This window comes from Echinops telfairi, unplaced genomic scaffold (assembly GCF_000313985.2).
Source record: "Echinops telfairi isolate 266 unplaced genomic scaffold, ASM31398v2 ScPeMD7_22;HRSCAF=79, whole genome shotgun sequence".
NCBI classification, from domain to species: domain Eukaryota; kingdom Metazoa; phylum Chordata; class Mammalia; order Afrosoricida; family Tenrecidae; genus Echinops; species Echinops telfairi.
This window is the reverse complement of record NW_022103919.1, coordinates 16,875,671-16,892,974: the sequence shown is the minus strand read 5'-3', so window position 1 is coordinate 16,892,974 and position 17,304 is coordinate 16,875,671. Positions and strand designations below refer to the sequence as shown.

Here is a 17,304-nt window from a genome sequence, read left to right as displayed (position 1 = left end):
TGCCAGATCCATTTCTTTTTTAGACTGAATCCACAGAGATAGGCTGCTTCATATTTTTCTCACCTGGGGAGGGCAAGTTCTTACGGAGTGCTATATGTAGCTACTGCTACATGACAAACGCTGACAAGATCTAGTCCTTGTATGTCTCGGGGCTGCCACAGCACAGTGTCACAGACTGGGAGGGTGGACAATAAAGGCACTGCCTCATGGTTCTGGAGGCCACAGGCGCAGCATCAAAGTGTAGGCAGCTCAGTGCTCCTTGACGTCTCGAGTGGGAATCTACTTCCCTGCCTCTTCCTGGCTGGTGAGTCCCTGCAATCTTCGGGGTTCACTGACATGTAAATGGGTCACTGCATTCTCTGCCTTTGCCTGCATGTGGCCCCTGCTTTCTGTGTCTCTCTATCTCTCTGGCCTTTGCTCTTCTTGTTAGGACCTCAGTCATATTGGAGCAAGGTCCACCGCAGCTCAATCTCATGCTAATCTAACGAATAGTTTCTTCAATGACCCTATTTCCAAACCAGGTCACAGTCACAGGTATCAAAGTTTAGCACTTCAACCTGTCAGTCTGAGGGACATAATTCAGCTCAAAGCAGTCCCCGTTTATGCCCAAGAGTTAGTGACTGGCAAGCTGATGATTCAATCAGCGTTGGCTGAGGTACCAACATTCTGCCCGGGTGATTACTTGTATTCTACTTTAACTTAAGACTTTCACGTAAGACTTTGGGAATAATAAAATAATGCAGCAAATTTATCAAAACAGGCCGCTGGCTAGGCCAAATCAGGTGTATTTAATAATTAACACGTGAACATGCATTTTTCATGATCATGTGGGCTACATGGATATAGAAAGGATCTTTCCTCACAAATGTGTTACAGTCTCTGTGTGGCGCAAGTGGTTAAGGCTCTCTGCTACTAACCCAAAGGTTGAAGGGTCCAGTCCATTGAGAGACACCTCAGACAGAAGGCACCAGGTGATTCGGAAAACTCAGCCGTTGGAAACCCCATGGGGCCAAGGTTCTGCTCTAGCCCCCGTGGGTCCCTGAGTCAATAGCATTGGTGTAACATACCTCATTTGTTCACGCACGGCTGCAGGCCAGGTCTCCACTCTGCTTGCAACTTTATATTTTGCTTCTGTCCTCCAAGAGGTCTTTTTGGCTCTCTTAATATATAACTAGGGGCCTGGTATAGTGGTGGTACATTGGCCTGCTAGCTCCGAAGTTAGCGGTTCAAAACCACCAGTTGCTCTGCAGCAGAGAGATGAGGCTTTCTACCCCTGTATACAGTTGCAGTCCCAGAAACCCACTGGGCCAGTTGTGCTCTGTCCTCTAGGGTCCCCATTAGTCAAAATGTATTCATAGCAGTGAGCTTGTTTTGAGGAGATGTATAACCACAGGCACGCTCACACGCCTTCCGTGCTTTCTCGAGTCCAGATACGAGCAGGCACGTGTGAGTTTTGTTCTCCCACTTCTGAGCCACCTTCATTTTGACACTGTGTTAGCTCTGGGCAACACTGGGCGGCTGTTCTTGAGTACCCTCGGATTTGAGCGATTCGTGGTCAAGACTCTGCTCTGAAGGCATCCCTCTCTGATGGGCACAGTCAGGTCACCCTCTGTGGCCTTACTGCTTGCGTTCAAAACCTGGACTCAGTATATTGAGCTGTGTGTTGTTGGATAAGTCATTTAACCTTCTGTGTCTTCTTTCCTTAGGTAACATGAGAACAAAGAGCAAGACTGTTTTTTGGGGGGAGGTGACATTTGCTTTCTACAGCCTTTTTTCCCTTCTCTTTTTCTTTTTCTTATGAATTGGAAGTAGGTTTACAGAGCAGATCAGTTTTCCATTCAACAGCTCAGATGCATTTTGTTTCATCCTATTGATGGCGATGCCCTCACTGAAACATCTCTTCTACTTCCTCCCTGAGTAAAATGAGGTGAAGCTCATTATATGTTAGCTCTGTGCCTGGCATGGGAGGCAGTGGTTAAAGCGCTCAGCTCTTAACCAAAATGTGGGCAGTTTGGACCCACCCGCTGTTCTGCAGGAGAACAAGGGGGCAGTCTACAGTTTTAGAATCCATATGCCCTACTCTGTCCTACAGGGTAACCGTGGGTCAAAACTGATGACAATCGAAACAGGTTTCCTCTTTTTATCACTATGTACATGAATTCCACTCATGTGGAGCCATTTTCAAGGCTTGGAATGACAAAAGACCCCAGACTTTTCCTAAAATCCAGAGTCCCACAGTCTATTGCTAGCCTCATATTGATGATGGTCCTGACGTCTCCTCTGTCTTCCAAGTCAGCTTTGGATTCTGTGTCCATCTCTTCTGGGTTCCACGTCTCTACTCCCTACAGGAGGTCACTTTGACCACAATGACACTTGGAAAGCTTTGTCCCTGGTGGCTTCTTCCTCTTTCATCCTTTGCCTTCTGAAGCTATTAGAGGTTAAAGCTGGTTCCCACTGCTTGCGCCTAAAGAGAAGTTTTCCCCCCTGGCCTTAATCCAACACTTTCCCCTAGTCTTGATGCTACTGAACCAACGTTTCTGCTTTTTTCTTTTCTTTCAAACTTGAGTTTTGTTCTTGTTGGAAGATGGTATTATATTACACTGAGGAAAGGCTTTTGATGGTTTTAAATATCATTAACTCTGACTTTGAAGAGTCAGACTTGGGCAGCTACTCTGCTGTGCACTTTGCATGTTTGACATTGCACAACTCTTAGTTGTCTTGAGGTTGTTTGTTTGTTTTTAAGAAATGAACATACGTTGAATTTATATTAGTTCATGTATGAAGACCCGTTACAAAGAGCAAAGGCAGCCAGGTGCTCACACACCCCTCTGTGCCTCCTGACAGATTTGCTGTGAACTGGAGGAGTGTCAGAGCCCTCACCTGGACCTGGAGCCTTTGGAGTGTGGCTGTGACGAGATCCTGGTGTATCAGCAAGAGAACCTTTCCGTGACTTGTGACCAAGTTGTTCTCCTTGTCAAGGAAGTCGTCAACCGCAGGTGTCCAGAGATGGTCTCCAACAGCCGGACGTCCTCCACAGAGGCTGTCGCAGGCAGCGCTCCACTATCCCAGGGGTCTTCTGGGATTATGGAGTTGTATGGCTCGGACATAGAGCCACAGCCCAGCTCGGTGAATTTTATCGAACAGCCTCCGGATCTCAGTGATTCTAACCAGGCTCAGGTGGATGTGAACATAGACCTCGTTAGCCCAGATAGTGGGCTGGCCACTATTAGAAGCAGCCGTTCGTCCAAGGAGAGCTCAGTGTTCCTCAGTGATGACAGCCCAGTGGGAGAAGGTGCTGGGTCTCACCACAGCCTTCTCCCAGGATTTGAGTCCTATAGCCCTATCCCTGAAGGGGCAGTAGCTGAGGAGCATGCACGGTCAGGAGAACACGGCGAACACTTTGATATCTTCAACTTTGACCCTGCACCCATGGTTTCTGAGCAATCCCAACCATCTTCCCATTCTGCTGACTTCTCCCCAGAAGATGACTTCTTCCCCAACAGTGATTCCTCAGGAGGACAGCTCCCCACTGGGCCTAAGGGATTTGATGAGATAGAGATCCACCCGGCTAGTTATTTGTCCACAGCTGGCAAAGAGAGCCTTGTCGAATTTGATGAGAAGTTTTCCCAGAGACAAGAAAGTCCCACGGGTAACTCTGAAAGAAATGTGAATGTGACAGATTTTATGAGCGATGACTCTCCTTCACCAGAAAGGTTAAAAAATATTGGAAAGAGAATTCCACCAACACCTACGAACAGCTTTGTAGAAAGCTCACCGTCTACTGAAGAACAAGCCCCACTCGAGTCAGAAGATGGAAGGCACAATGTAGTCGACAGTGGCCACACAAAACCAGCCAAGGCCCGTGTGAGATGCAGCAGCTGGTGGGGGGGTGTTGATATTGACCCTAAAAATATGACAGATGCATGGAGTTCCAGTGAACAGGAATGTGTTTTCCAGAGCCCCGAGTCATGGAAAGGCCATAAACCAAGTCCCGCAGAAAGGAGATCCTCTGATTCTGTATTCCAGCTCCCAAATCTCGAATTCTCAAAATCAGGTACTTGGCACTCTGAATTTGGCCAACCGGGACGAGGTAACAGTGAGAATCAAGACCAAACCGAAGAGAACTTGCAGCTTCCAAACCTGCCCACTGAGAAGTCCCATTTGCCGGATGCTTCTCCTCTGAGACCAAACCACCTGATAGAAGACTTCTCTGCTTTGTGGCATTCTGAACAATCCCCAACGGCAATGCCTGAGCCGTGGGGAAACCCTGCAGATGAGAGCGAAGCCGGGGCGGTCGGGGCATTCCCTGCCTGGAGTGCCTTTGGGCAAGAAGGTGATACTAAAGCCTTGGAAAAGACCTGGAATCTGCACCCCGTGAGTGGTGAAGCCCTTGCTGTGATGAACCCGGATGAGGGGGCCATGGCAAAAAGGGGATTCTCTTTTCCTTCAGAAGACCTAGTAGACCAGGCACCTGGTGGGGAGAATAATGAAGCCGCTTCAGAAACCTGGGGCAGGAAGAACAGGCACTCCAGTTCTGGAAACCCCTGTTCGAATATGCATTGGGCATGGAGTCCATCTAAGCCACCAGAGGAAGATCAGGGCGGTTTAGTGGGCCCCAACAGCCGGGGCCAGGTGCATGAAAAGCTAGACTCTTGGAACCTTTTTGAGAACAGCGTCAAGAAAGGGAGATCAGAGATTCTAGCTCCCTGGGAAGATTCTTTCTTATACAAATGCTCTGATTACAGTGCATCCAACTTAGGTGAGGATTCTGTGGCCTCCCCCTTGGACACCAACTATTCCACCTCTGACTCTTACACATCGCCAACATTTGCTGGAGATGAAAAAGAAGCTGCAAACAAGCCATTTGATAAAGAGGAAGGCTTCGAGTTGAAAAATTCTAACTCCACCACTGAGGAGGCCCAAATGCCCCCTCAATCGCCAGAGCAGTCCCCTAGAAATCGAATTAGCTCAGGACCTGCGAATCTAGCAATGTGGGCTTCGCCACATACAGGTAACTATTCTGAGACAAACATGGCTTATAGCTCAGATCAGGATTTCCAGCAGCCCGAGCACGCAAATGATGCGAACGTCTCGGTGGAGGGTGACGTTGGGGACAGCAGCCAGTCCAGCTATGAGGACCCGAGGATGATGCAGCTGTACAATGAGACCAATCGACAACTCACACTTCTACACAGCAGCACCAACTCCCGGCAAGGGATGCCTGACAACCTGGACTTGTGGAACCGAGTCATTCTGGAGGACACTCAGTCCACTGCCACCATCTCTGATGTGGACAACGACTTGGATTGGGATGACTGCAGTGGAGGGGTGGCAGTCTCCAGTGAAGGCCAAACACAAGGATATGTGGTAGAAGGTACTGAATCAGAAACCCGATTTTCAGTGAGACAGCTAGAACCATGGGGTGTGGAGTATCCAGAAGCAAATCAGGTAGACTGGGAACTTCCTGCCTCTTCTCAACCCAACAAGGACCCTGCTGCCAATAAATATCTTACACTGAAAGAGAAAAGTGGACAGCTCGTTGCAAACAGCATTTGGGATTCTGTCATGAGAGATGACGACATGTCATCCTTAATGCTACCCAGCTCATCACGTAGTATAGATTCAGAGCAAAGCAAATCAGTTCCTGAAAGTCCTGGTTCATCAGGAAATGTTCAGGACCATCACATCCTAGATGCGCTTGATCCCTGTGAAGTCGGTCAGTCCGAATCGCTTACACCTGACCCTGACAACCAGGACGTGAGGAGGAGACCCTTGCAGGATGATGCCGCCCCCTTGGTGATCAGGCTTGAGAAGCCAGGGCATCTTCCACATTCAGACCTGTGGAAGGATCACAGCTCTGGGCAGAGTGGAAGTGTGGATGAGGTCGGTGCAGCTGCTGACCGAGAGGACCTGCAGGAGGAGGTAATAAGCTCGGAGGGGGACAGTGCCCCAGAGCGTTCTGGAGAAGGAGAAGCCGAGCAGGAACTTTCCTCTCCAGTAGCATCCGAGCATCCAGAAATCTGCATGGAGTCAAGCAAAGTCAGCTCTCCTTCGGGTACGGCCAGTCCTCAGGCCGAGGAACCAGAGGGAGACTTAGAGCAGGAGCAGGGATCTTACCATCTGGATTCCCATGATTTCCAAACAGGAATGTCTACGACTAACCTGCAGGCAAAAGATACCTGTGAAAAGTGGCCCCTGAACCACAGAAATGTGAGCGAGTCTACTGAAGATACCAGAAGGATGAGTGTAACAGAAAATGTAACTTTATCTGAAATGGATCTGGAAAAAATGGAGGAGGGGAACATTCTGGAGCCAGAGAGAAGGAATGAAGGGCCACCTCGTGGATTTCCTCAAAGCCTTGGGGATGGCCTGAAAGAGGATGATGTGCAGTTCAATTGCACAAGTGCTGAGAAGACTAAGAATCTTGAAGTGACGAGTATCAAAAGTAGCCTTCCAGAAGAGAGTTCACCCGGTCAGAATGGTAAAGGTGAATGTGCACATTCCAGTGCATCTAGCCCAGATCTGAATGATTCTTCAGCAGCACTGGTTTCCTGGAGTCACCCAGCCAGCCCTGAGCACGCTAAAGAGAATCAAGAGGACTGGAGTAGACAGAACCAGGAAGACTCCGAGGTAGTTCCCCCTGGTGGCCAAGGAGAAGTCATTACTGAGACGAGGGCCTTGGAAACAAACAGAATGGAAGGATTTGAAAAGAACTTTGAGTGCAAAGTACCTACATTTTTAGAGATTTGGAATTATTCCGTAGATGGTGATTCTTTATCCTCTTTATCCAGCCCTGAAACAGGCAGATATTCTGAATATTCAAGTGCATGTCAGGAAAGAAATCTTGTGATTAGCCATCAGGAGAATAATGAGTGTGACATTTCTGAAACTGTGCAGCCACGGGATGCCAGGCCCATCTCAACGAGCTCAGGCTCTGATGATGATTGTGCAGATGATGAAGAGTCTGTGGAGAAAGAGATCCATTTGACTACTTGCCAAGATGCTCAGAGTAGATCCAGAGCTTGGGACTCATTGGACGACTCTAATCAGTCCTTGACCACAGCTGATCTCCACATTCAAGAATGTTCTGAACATACAGGCAGTTCAGAACCAGAAGAGGATGAGAATAGGTCAAATCCACTCCACAACAATCAACAAAGTAGCCTAGATCACTGGAATTTCTCACCACCATTCGAGTCTTTGGACAAATCTAGTATGTTCTTGGGCACCCCTGATCCCACTGGTCAGAAATGCTCTGAACATACAGGCCGTTCAGAGCCAGCAGAGGATGAGAATAGGTCAAACCCATTCCACAATGACCAACAAGGCAGTCCTGGTCACTGGAATGTCTCATCACAATTAGATTCATTGAATGATTCTGATAAATTCTTAGCCCAGGCTGGTCTCGATGTATCTGAATATTCCGAATATGTAGGCAGTTCAGAACCAGGAGAGCGTGAGAATAAGTCGGACTCTTCCCAAGATGATCCACAAAGTAGCTCCAATCTCTGGGATAACTCACCACAATTAGAGTCACTGAATGAACCTGATAAACCCTTGGCCACAGCTGATCCCAATACTCAGGAAGGTTTTGAATACATAGGTGGTTCAGAACCAGCAGAGAAAGGGAGTAAGTCAAACCCACTCTGTGATGATCAAGAAGGCAACCCTGATCACAGTCCTATCTCACCACGAAAGGAGAGTGAAATGCAGACGGCAGCAGTGGCTGGGAAGAGAAAGTCTTCTACTGAAACAGTGGACATACGGGATACTCCATGGCAAACATCTCCCCAAACTGAACTATGGGCTGCAAACAACTCTGCCTTGGAAGTGCTTGGCTTCTCAGCTGAGAGTGTGGAGTGGTGGGCTGCCTCTCCACAGGAAGGCAGAGCAATTGAGCAGACATGTGAAGGGCAACTTTCAAACTCGATGGATGTGTTAGAGATGAATTCTTCAGCCTACCAACAGGTAGATCCCTGGGGAGTACCCCTTCATGATGGTGCAGAGCCCATGGGAACACCGTGCATTAACCCTTTCGAGACTAAGCATCAGTCCGCCTTTCTGGACAGTCATGGGAAGGACTCCCATGAACTACTTTGGAACATTCAGCCAAAAGAGCCCGACTCAGATGCTGATGAGTGTAACCAACTAGAAACACTGGACCAAACGAAAGAAAGCGACCCCAGAGAGCAAAGCTTCATCTCCACAGCGGGCGATGAACTCGCTTCTGAAACATATACCCAAGAGCCGTGTCAGGATCCCACAGGGCCAGACAGGGACCAGCCATACCCAACATTTACAGGTGAGAATGAATGTGTTATGTCTCACGTTGCAACGTTTGAGTGCCAAGAAACAAATTGGTGGGCAGGAGAAAAATCACCCAGCAGTGAAATGACAAATTCAAGCCTTGCCTCAGAAAATGCCCCTGTTGCCAGCGCACCTAGTCAATTGATAAATAAATCAGGCTCAGGATGGCAGGCCTCTGCCCCTAGTGAGGGCTCTCGGGGTACATTCGTTCCAGATATTTTACATGGCAATTTCCAGGAGGCTGGGCAGCTGGCCTCTGCATCCCCTGATTTGTGGATAGATGCGAAGCAGCCCTTCAGTTTGAAAGCAGATGGTGAAAATCCTGATATACTGACGCACTATGACCAGGATAGCAACTTGGAGGCTCCCAGCAGCCCTGATGTATGCCATGACCCTGAAGCAAAGCAGGAGTCTGAGCACCACCCCGACACTCGGATGGGCTCTGAAGCCGAGCCCAGGGACATATATGTCATCGAGCCAAAGGCGGATGAAGACTCTAGTCAGGAGCCTGGGCATACATGTGTCCCATATGATTCAGGACCATATTCTAAAGATGCCTGCACCCCACTGCCTGAAAGCAGCCAACTAACAAATAGGCATGGCGTGTATCCGCTTGCCTCTTGTAGAGTCTCTCTGGAACCTTCGGAAGTAAATGATGACAATAATGCAGATTTACAAGGAACAAGCTCAGATGGAGCACCAGCCTTGGAACCTTTGGGCAGAACGGTCCCAGTCACTGAAATTGTGGGAACCAATATTTTCGTGACTCACCCAGACCCCTCTCTGGATGGCAATCACCATGGGTTCCCAGAGGGCTTTGCTCCTGGAAGCCAGCGTGAGCACCCTTCAGCTACAGAGAGCCCTGCCTCAGTCCCTGGTACTCTGCTGGTCTCGGATATGTGCCTCGAGGCACCTGGCTTTGACCACAGTTGCAGTGATGCCTCTGGTCTCAACACATCCACAGGAACAACTGACGACATGAGTAAATTGACATTATCAGAAGGCAATCCCGAGACACCAGTTGATGGAGATGCAGGGAAGCACGATATCTGCTCATCGGAAGCCTCGTGGGGTGATTTTGAATATGATGTAATGGGCCCGAACATGGATGAAGACTTAATGAAAGGGCCTGATCACTTTCTCTATGATGCTGACCCTCCTTCCGAGGAAGATGTCCTGAAGGCACCAGTGACACCTTTTACACCCCCTTTTGATTTGTCCCATCTCACAGAACCTACCCCTGGTGCTCAAAAGACCGAGGAAGCTGGGCCTGCAGAACATGAGTCTCTAGGGAATGAGGTCCCAGAACTATTACTTTCTGCCCAGCTTGATCGAAGAGGCAAGGAAAACCATCCAGAGACCAACAGCAGTCAAGCTGGAGCCCAGCTGGTGGCGCTGCACATTTCTGAAGACACCGAGTCCCTTTCCTGGCCTGTGAAAGGAGGCTCTGAGGTTGACTCATCTGCACCCGATGGCGCCGACTGGGATGTGGAAACAGATGACTCTCATTCACCAGCAGGTGGAGACATGGGACCACCAAACGGTAAGAAACAGCCCTCCCTCTGAAGGCTAAGAAACTGCGGCTTTAATTAATCCACTCCCCGAGTGCGTTTGTAAGATAGTTCTTTTTATCCGTGTGTGTAGACAGATTACTTTATTTGCTTACCCGTGCGTGCTTACCTGTGTCCCAAGTGACAGTGTAACACGGAATGCATCCCGAGTAATTATCCCTGATGTGTGTGCTATTATTGTTGTTGCTTGTCAAGTCGTCTGCAACTCAGAGAGACCCCTTGTATGGAAGATTAAAGCACCACTCATTCCTGCCTCAGCCTCACAAGAGTAGTTAGGTGTGAGCTCATGGTTGCAGCCACTGGGTCAATCCATCTCCTTGGGAGTCTTCTTCTCTTCAGTGACCTCAGATTTATAAAGCGTGAGGTCTCCAGGGGCCGGTCTTTCCTGATTACATGTCCAAAGTAGATGGAGTCTTGCCATGCTTGCTTCTAAGGAGCATGCTGGCTGCACTTCTTTCAAAACAGATTTGTTTGTTCTTCTGTTACTGCAGGAGAAAATGAAACAGATCCACAAAAGAAAACTATTTCTTACAGTATCTCTTAAAATGGATCCATTTTGCATAGTTCACCAATCACAGAATGTGTTCATCCGATCTCACCCTCCCCTTCTCACCATCTTCCACTTCCAGGTGTCCATAAGGGGAGATTCGAGTTGGAAGAAGAAAAAGTAATTCTTACCAAAGATCCTGAGCAATTAAAGTCCGAATACCCAGAAGAGAGATGCACAGAGAAGAATGAAGAGCATCATGCGTTACACGTGGATTACATTCTCATAACCCACGAAGAACAATCACCTCAAAATCCAGAGGCCTGGGAGGGAAAAGAAAGTACATGTGGATTAGAAGACTCTCCCACAAACTCTGAAACTCAGTTACCAAGTGTCCCAGACATTTTTAAGTCAGCCTCTTTAAATGAAAAAAAAGACCAGTCTTCAGAAAGAGGGGTTTTCCAAGATGATCAGAGGTCTTCTCCTGGAAGTCCAGGGCAAGACCACGGTTGGATGGTCGTGGGCCACAGCGAGGTTGGTGAGCCCATGTCAGAAGGAGGTCCCAGGCAGCTGGGAGCTGGGATCGCCTGGTCTGGAAAGTCTGCAGAGGCGACAGAGTCAGTCTCAGATCCCAGTCCAAGCAAAGGCTACCAGATAGAGGTTCTAGAAGAAGTGAACCCTCTAGAGGCCTCAGTACAGGAGGAAACGTCTGCTCTGAGCAGCCAGTCGAGGAAGAGCAAGAGCGGAAGCAGGGCTGGGCCCGAGGCTGTTGTGTTGCAGGCTGTCGCCCACGACAGTGAATGGGAAATGGTTTCACCACAGCTGTCTCGGAAGACCGTGATCCCTGAATCAGAAATGGAGGAGGAAACAGAGTTCCTTGAACCAAGCAAACCACGACCAAATGGGTAAGCAAAAAGTTACATTTATGTTTTTCTGAAAATCGTTTTATTTAGGAACTGGAAAGTAACAAAAGATTATGGACTATAGCTTTGCTTGTATTTGTTGAAAAATAACGTCACCGACAAAAACAGCTTTCAGATCATCTTAATGATGATTTGTGTCCATTTACAGCCCTAAAACCCCTTTCAAGTTCTCTCCAGAATTTCATACCCAACCTTCTATCTCACTAACCCCATCTACTCATTTTACTTCCTACTCTTACAAAACAAGCTGTTGAAATAGGAGGGGGGCTACCATTTAGTCCACATCTACTATATGCAAGGCAATTAACACCCATTAACTTAGTTACTGCTAACAACCACCCTCAGATGGTAGGTATTATTATCTTCATTTTACACCCCCTGGCCGGACGGTGGGAGAGGGAAGTGAGTAAGACCTGAGACTCTGAAAAGTTCTGTAACTCATTTACAATGAATTAACAAGAGGAAACACTCTGGAGTTCAATACTTTTGAAGTATACATGTGTGTTTTCTGTTTTGTTGATTTGGTTTTTCAGACTGACACGTTTTACTAATAGGAGTTTCTAGTTTTATGAAAGGACTTAACTTTTAGGAGTGAAGTCTCTGGGTGATGCAGTTAGCACACTCCGCTGCTAACTTAAGGGTTGGAGGTTGGAGTCCACCCAGAGTACGTTGGAAGAAAGGCCTGGTGAACTCTGAAAGCCCAGCCATTAAAGGCCCTGTGGAGCACAGTTCTGCTCTGATACGCATGGCACAGCCCCGTGTTAGAATCAACTCAAGGGCAACAGGGATCACGTGCTAACAGAGTCCACCAGACCCTACAGCAAGTCTCAATCCCAGTGTGGAATACAAGAGGCTTCAGAAAGTTGAGGGCAAAAGGAATCGACAGAAAATGGGAATTTCCCATGAACTTTTTGAAGCTGCCTCAGTCATTCCCTAATGGGAAAGAACTGTCTGGAAGGGTTTGTTTGTTTGTTTTTGTGGAATACGCATGTAATCGTGGATAAGCCGAGTTTTTCAGCACATTTTAAAAATTAAATACTTTTATTGGGGGCTCTTACATGTCTTATCACAATCCATACATTCATCCAGGGTGTCAAGCACATTTGCACATAGGCCGCCATCATCATTTTCAAAGCATTCTCTTCCCACTTGAGTCCCTGATATCAGCTCCCCATTTCTTCCCCTCCCTCCTCTACCCGCCTTCCCTCACGAACCCTTGATAAGTTATAGATTACTATTTTCATGTCTTACATCATCCTCCGTCGCTCCTCACCCACTTTTCCATTGTTTTTCCCCCTGAGAGGGGGTTCTAGGTTGATCCTTGAGATCAATTTCCCTTTTCTCCTACCAGCCTCCCCTAATCCTCCTGATATCTCTACTTTCATTGTTGGTCCTGGTTGGGGGTGGGGGTTATCTATCCTGGATTCCCTGTGTTGCGGTCTCTCATCTGTAGCAGTGTGCATGTTCTGGTCTAATCTGATTTGTAAGGTAGAACTGAGGTCATGATAATGGGGGGAAGGAAGCACCAAAGAACTAGAGGAAAGTTGTGCGTTTCATCGGTACTATACTGCACCCTGACTGGCTCACCTCTTCCCTGTGACCCGTCTGTGAGGGGATGCCCAGTTGTCTACAGATGGACATTGGGTCTCCACTCCATGTACCGCCCCCCTCCAATTCATCTTGGGTATGGTTTTGTTCTGGGACTTAGATGGCTGGTACCTGATCCCATTGACACCCTCATGATCACACAGGCTGGTGTGCTTCTCCCATGTAGGCTTTGTTGCTTCTAAGCTAGATGGCCGCTTGTTTATCTTCAAGCCCTTAAGGCCCCAGACACTCTATCTTTTGATAGCTGGGCACCATCAGCTTTCTTCACCACATTTGCACATGCACCCATTTTGTCTTCAGCAATCGTGTTGGGTAGGTGAGCATCACAGAATGCCAGATTGTTAGACCAAAATGTTGTTTTGTTGAGGGAGTATTGGAGTCGAGGCCCAGTGTGCATCTGCAACCTTAATTCTTAACAGATAGATATGAGTCCATAGTTCTAGTCCCCTCTCATTATATATAAATATATTTACATATGCCTGTATTTAGACCTCTATAAATGTCCTTTACCTCCTGGTTCTTTCCTTAGCTGGATGTTTTGTAAGCTGTTACCAAAATTAGTGAGTCAACCATTCTTTCATTCATCTACGGGTTTTGAGGGCCTGCATACTGAGAACTAGATGAGTTATAATCAAGTCAGCTCTGATTCCTGGGGACCCTGTGTGTGCTCTACAGGGTGTCATTCCCTGGGCACCTCTAGGGAGATTCAGCTGTCGACCTTTCAGTTCAGAGCCAAGCACTTCACCTGCGGCTCCACCCAGGGACTCCAGTATCATTGCAGGGAACAGACAGTCATCCCTCAACCTCCAGGTTTGCTGAAACTCTTTAGAACTCTTCATTTCCTTTCGGTTATCCCGGTGAAATGCTCCCGCCTCCAGGGTCAGCCAGGCTAACTCTGAAAAGAAATGGAATTGAAGGGGTGGAGTGCACAACGTTGTTCCTCCTTAAATCCTGGCGGAGAAATGAGACCTTCGTCCTCATTTGGTGTGTATATAGCATTATGAATCAAGAAATCTGGATTCTAGCCTGACTCCTGCTAACCAGTCATACATGTCAGCCTTAAGCTCTGGCTTACATTTCCCCATCTGTAAAGTAGTGGGTAGAGCTAGAGGATTTCAAGTCTTCCCCTAATATTAAATCCGACTAACTTAGTTTGCGTGTATATAGAATTTGTCCAGAATAGCCTTGCCATTCACAACTTGCAGTTCTGGGTAAACTCGATGCCGCCGAGTCAGTGTCAACTCAGAGAGAGCCTACAGGAGAGGGTAGAACTGCACCTGTGAATTTCCAAGACTGCATCTCTTTATGGGGGTAAAAAGCCCCGTCTTTGTCCCACAGAGAGGCTGGTGGTTTCAAACGGCTGACCTTGCAGTTAGCAGCCCATCATGCTCCTCCTCCAGATAAAAAAACAGGAAAGTAACCACCCCCACACCCCCCAAAACTAGAAGAGTAGGTGTATCCTGAGCACAAGTGGAGTGACCTAAGGAATTAAATGTTCTACGGCATTTAAGTGCAGCTTCAGAAATCCAGCCGTTTTCGGTTGGCCTAATCTTTTCGTCTTCTGTCAAGCTATTTTCTTCCAGAGAGAGCCCAGCGTCTTTATCAGAAAGTGAGGAGCAGATGGATCCCAGGAGCCCTGCTGGCATTGCCACAGCTTGAGCTCCGAACTCAGGCACCCTTGAGTTGGCTGCGCTATTACTTGGCTCCTGGTCTTCATTGTACACGTGTCCCTGCAATTTAATGGATGACACCATTCAATCATGCCACTCGTACCTTTTCTTCCAAGAAAAAAAACTTTTTTGCTCAGCCCCTGCAGCCATGAAACTTTCCCCAAAATTTGGGAAGTTTTTATTGTTGCTAGATACCCTGAAGTCAGGGTGGATGCTACCTTATGTACAACAGCCCAAAGAAACCCTGCCCACGTCTGTACCATCCTCATAGCCATTGCTGCAGCCACGGTGTGCAACCATCTCTGAGAGAGTCCTCCTTTCCTTGGCCCTCTCCTTTACCCAGCACGATGCTCTTTTCCAAGGACGGGCCCTTCCTGATGGCATATCCGAAGTGCCTGAGACCAAGACTCTCCATCCTTGCTTCTAACAAACATTCTAGATGTTCTTCCTCCAAGACAGACTTGTTCATCTTGGAGGGAGGAGCCACACATTTCCTCCTGGCATTTTTCCTACTAATAATTTGTCCTGTAGCTAAGTTGTCAAATAATGTGCTCTGAATGCACTTGGAATCTTCTTTCTGTGTAAGGTTCTTGGCTGAGTTTGGGGAAGATAAAGCATTGTCTAACATAAGGGTTCTCAAAGTGAGTCCCCAGATGAGCAGCCTTAGCATCCTCGGGGCACTTGGTTGAAATACAAATGCTCAGAGACTTTGACAATGGGGCCCAGCAGTCTGTGTGCTTGTCCATTAAGGTGATTTGGAGGCATGCCGAAGTTTGAGAACCACTGCTGGGGAATAGCCCACCAGCCTTTCTAGTCATTCAAAGTTAAATTGGGGTGTTATGAAGCCAGTGGAAAAGTGGATGGAAGATGGCGTGCAGTTTCACTTAAGACCCTTAGTGACCAAGGTCCATGTATATATGCATGAACCAGGTGTACTTATGTATGAACCAGTTGTCCAGTTGATTCTGACTCCTGGCAACCCATGTTTGTTAAATCAGAACTGTGTGTTGGACTAGAACTGTGTTCCCAGTTTGCACCAACTGCTGTTTCAGCAGTAGATCATTAGACCTTTCTTTGAGGTACTCCTGGGTCGAATCAAACCTCCAATAGTTGAGTTAGCAGCCAAGTGTGCTAACTGTTTATTACTAACCTAGGGACTCCACCTTGACTACTACCACTTACTAAGTTTCATGGTACCCTCAGGCATTAAGTCACTGCATGCATTTTCCATGGATTCCTCCCAGACGGTCAGTGAGGTAGGTCATAGTCTAACCCACTACCATCAATCAAGTCATTGGTGACTGATTGTGACTGTACAGTACGGACAGAAAGAACGCCCTAGGGCTTCTGAGACTATCAATCTCTACAGGAGCAAAGAGCCTCATCTCCTGCCGAGCAGCTATTGGGTTGATCTTGTGGGTAACAGCCCAATATATAACCCACTATGCTGCCAGGGCTTGGGTGATGGTTTAATTTTTATCTCATAGATGAAGACAATGAACTTTGGAAAACTTAAATAACTTTCCCAAGGACAGAAACAGTACTCAATTCAAGGTCAGTCAGGCTACCAGGCCTCTGACTGCAGGTCACTGGGACTTTCTGGCCCAGATCCTCTATATCCAGGGCCTGGAGAAATGGAGAAGTAAAGGAACTCCAATTCAAGCTATGACGAGCTGCCCATTCTGAGTTTTTACTCAAGAAGGAGACCTGCTGGCATGGTTGAGCACATGTTGGACTGCTTACCACAAGGTTGACAGCTCAAACCCCCCTCCCCCCAACTACTCCATGGGAGAAAGGTGAGGCTATTCTGATCCTGGAAAGATTTACAACCTTGGAACTCCTAGGTAGGGTCACTATGAGTCAGAATCAACTTGATGCCAGTGGGTTTTTTGAGTTTGGAGGGCCAAGTCTAAGCACTCACATTCAATCTCACTTTACACTGAGCACTGTATGAGGTAAGCATTATATACGTGCGGAAACGAAGGGTGAATCCCCTGTTCAGGATTCTTGTTAGACAGTGGAGAAGCTGGGGTTTCATCTTGAGCCTTGCAGTCTCTGTGCATTCTGAATGCTAGTGAGTTAAGACAGAGCAGGGGCACCTGTTGAGGCCTCCATGGCAGAGAGTAATAAATCAGTCCGTTGCCCTGCCTCCACCCAGCCTCCTTCTGTCTCAGCTCCCCAGCTATTTTGAAAGCAGGAAGACTTCCATTGTTGTTTTATTTGGCTTTGCCTGATTTTTGCACATATTAATGTAGCTGTCTATCTAGATAAGATAGGCAGGATAAATAATTTGGAGATGAAAAGAACTGGACCAATGGTTCCAGGGGATATGGGAGAAGGGGAGATGGGAGAAAGGAAGGGGGAGGGGAACCAAGGGACAAGGGAACAGCAAGTGAACTAAAATCAATGAAAGGAAGGTTGTAGGATGCCTAGTGGGGCTTAATCAAAGGCAATGTAGCAGCAAGGAATTTCTAAACCCAAATGAAGGCTAAACATAGTTGTGGGACAAGAGGAAAGTAAAATGAAATAGAGGAAAGAACCAGGAGGGAAAGGACATTTATAGAGGTCTAAATACAGGCATGTATATATGTAAATATATATAACGAGAGGAGAATAGAACTATGTACTCATGTCTATATGTTAAGAATTAAGGCTTCAGATGGACATTGGGCCTCAACTCAAGTACTCCCTCAACACAACAGCACTTTGGTCTAACAATCCAGCATTCTGTAATGCTC

General features: G+C 47.5%; 1 protein-coding gene across 11 annotated transcripts in view; it reads left to right on the top strand.

Moving 5' to 3' along the window:
* The first annotated feature begins 2,850 nt into the window (after positions 1-2,850).
* PRUNE2 (prune homolog 2 with BCH domain) overlaps positions 2,851-17,304 on the top strand; it is a 105,144-nt gene continuing 90,690 nt past the window's right edge. For all 11 annotated transcript variants that reach the window (XM_045288605.1, XM_045288602.1, XM_045288610.1 and 8 more), the window contains exons 1-2: positions 2,851-9,850; positions 10,508-11,270. In XM_045288605.1, the coding sequence (XP_045144540.1) occupies positions 3,007-9,850; positions 10,508-11,270 (7,607 nt within the window). In that variant the 5' untranslated portion in view covers positions 2,851-3,006. The remainder of the gene's footprint in view (positions 9,851-10,507; positions 11,271-17,304) is intronic.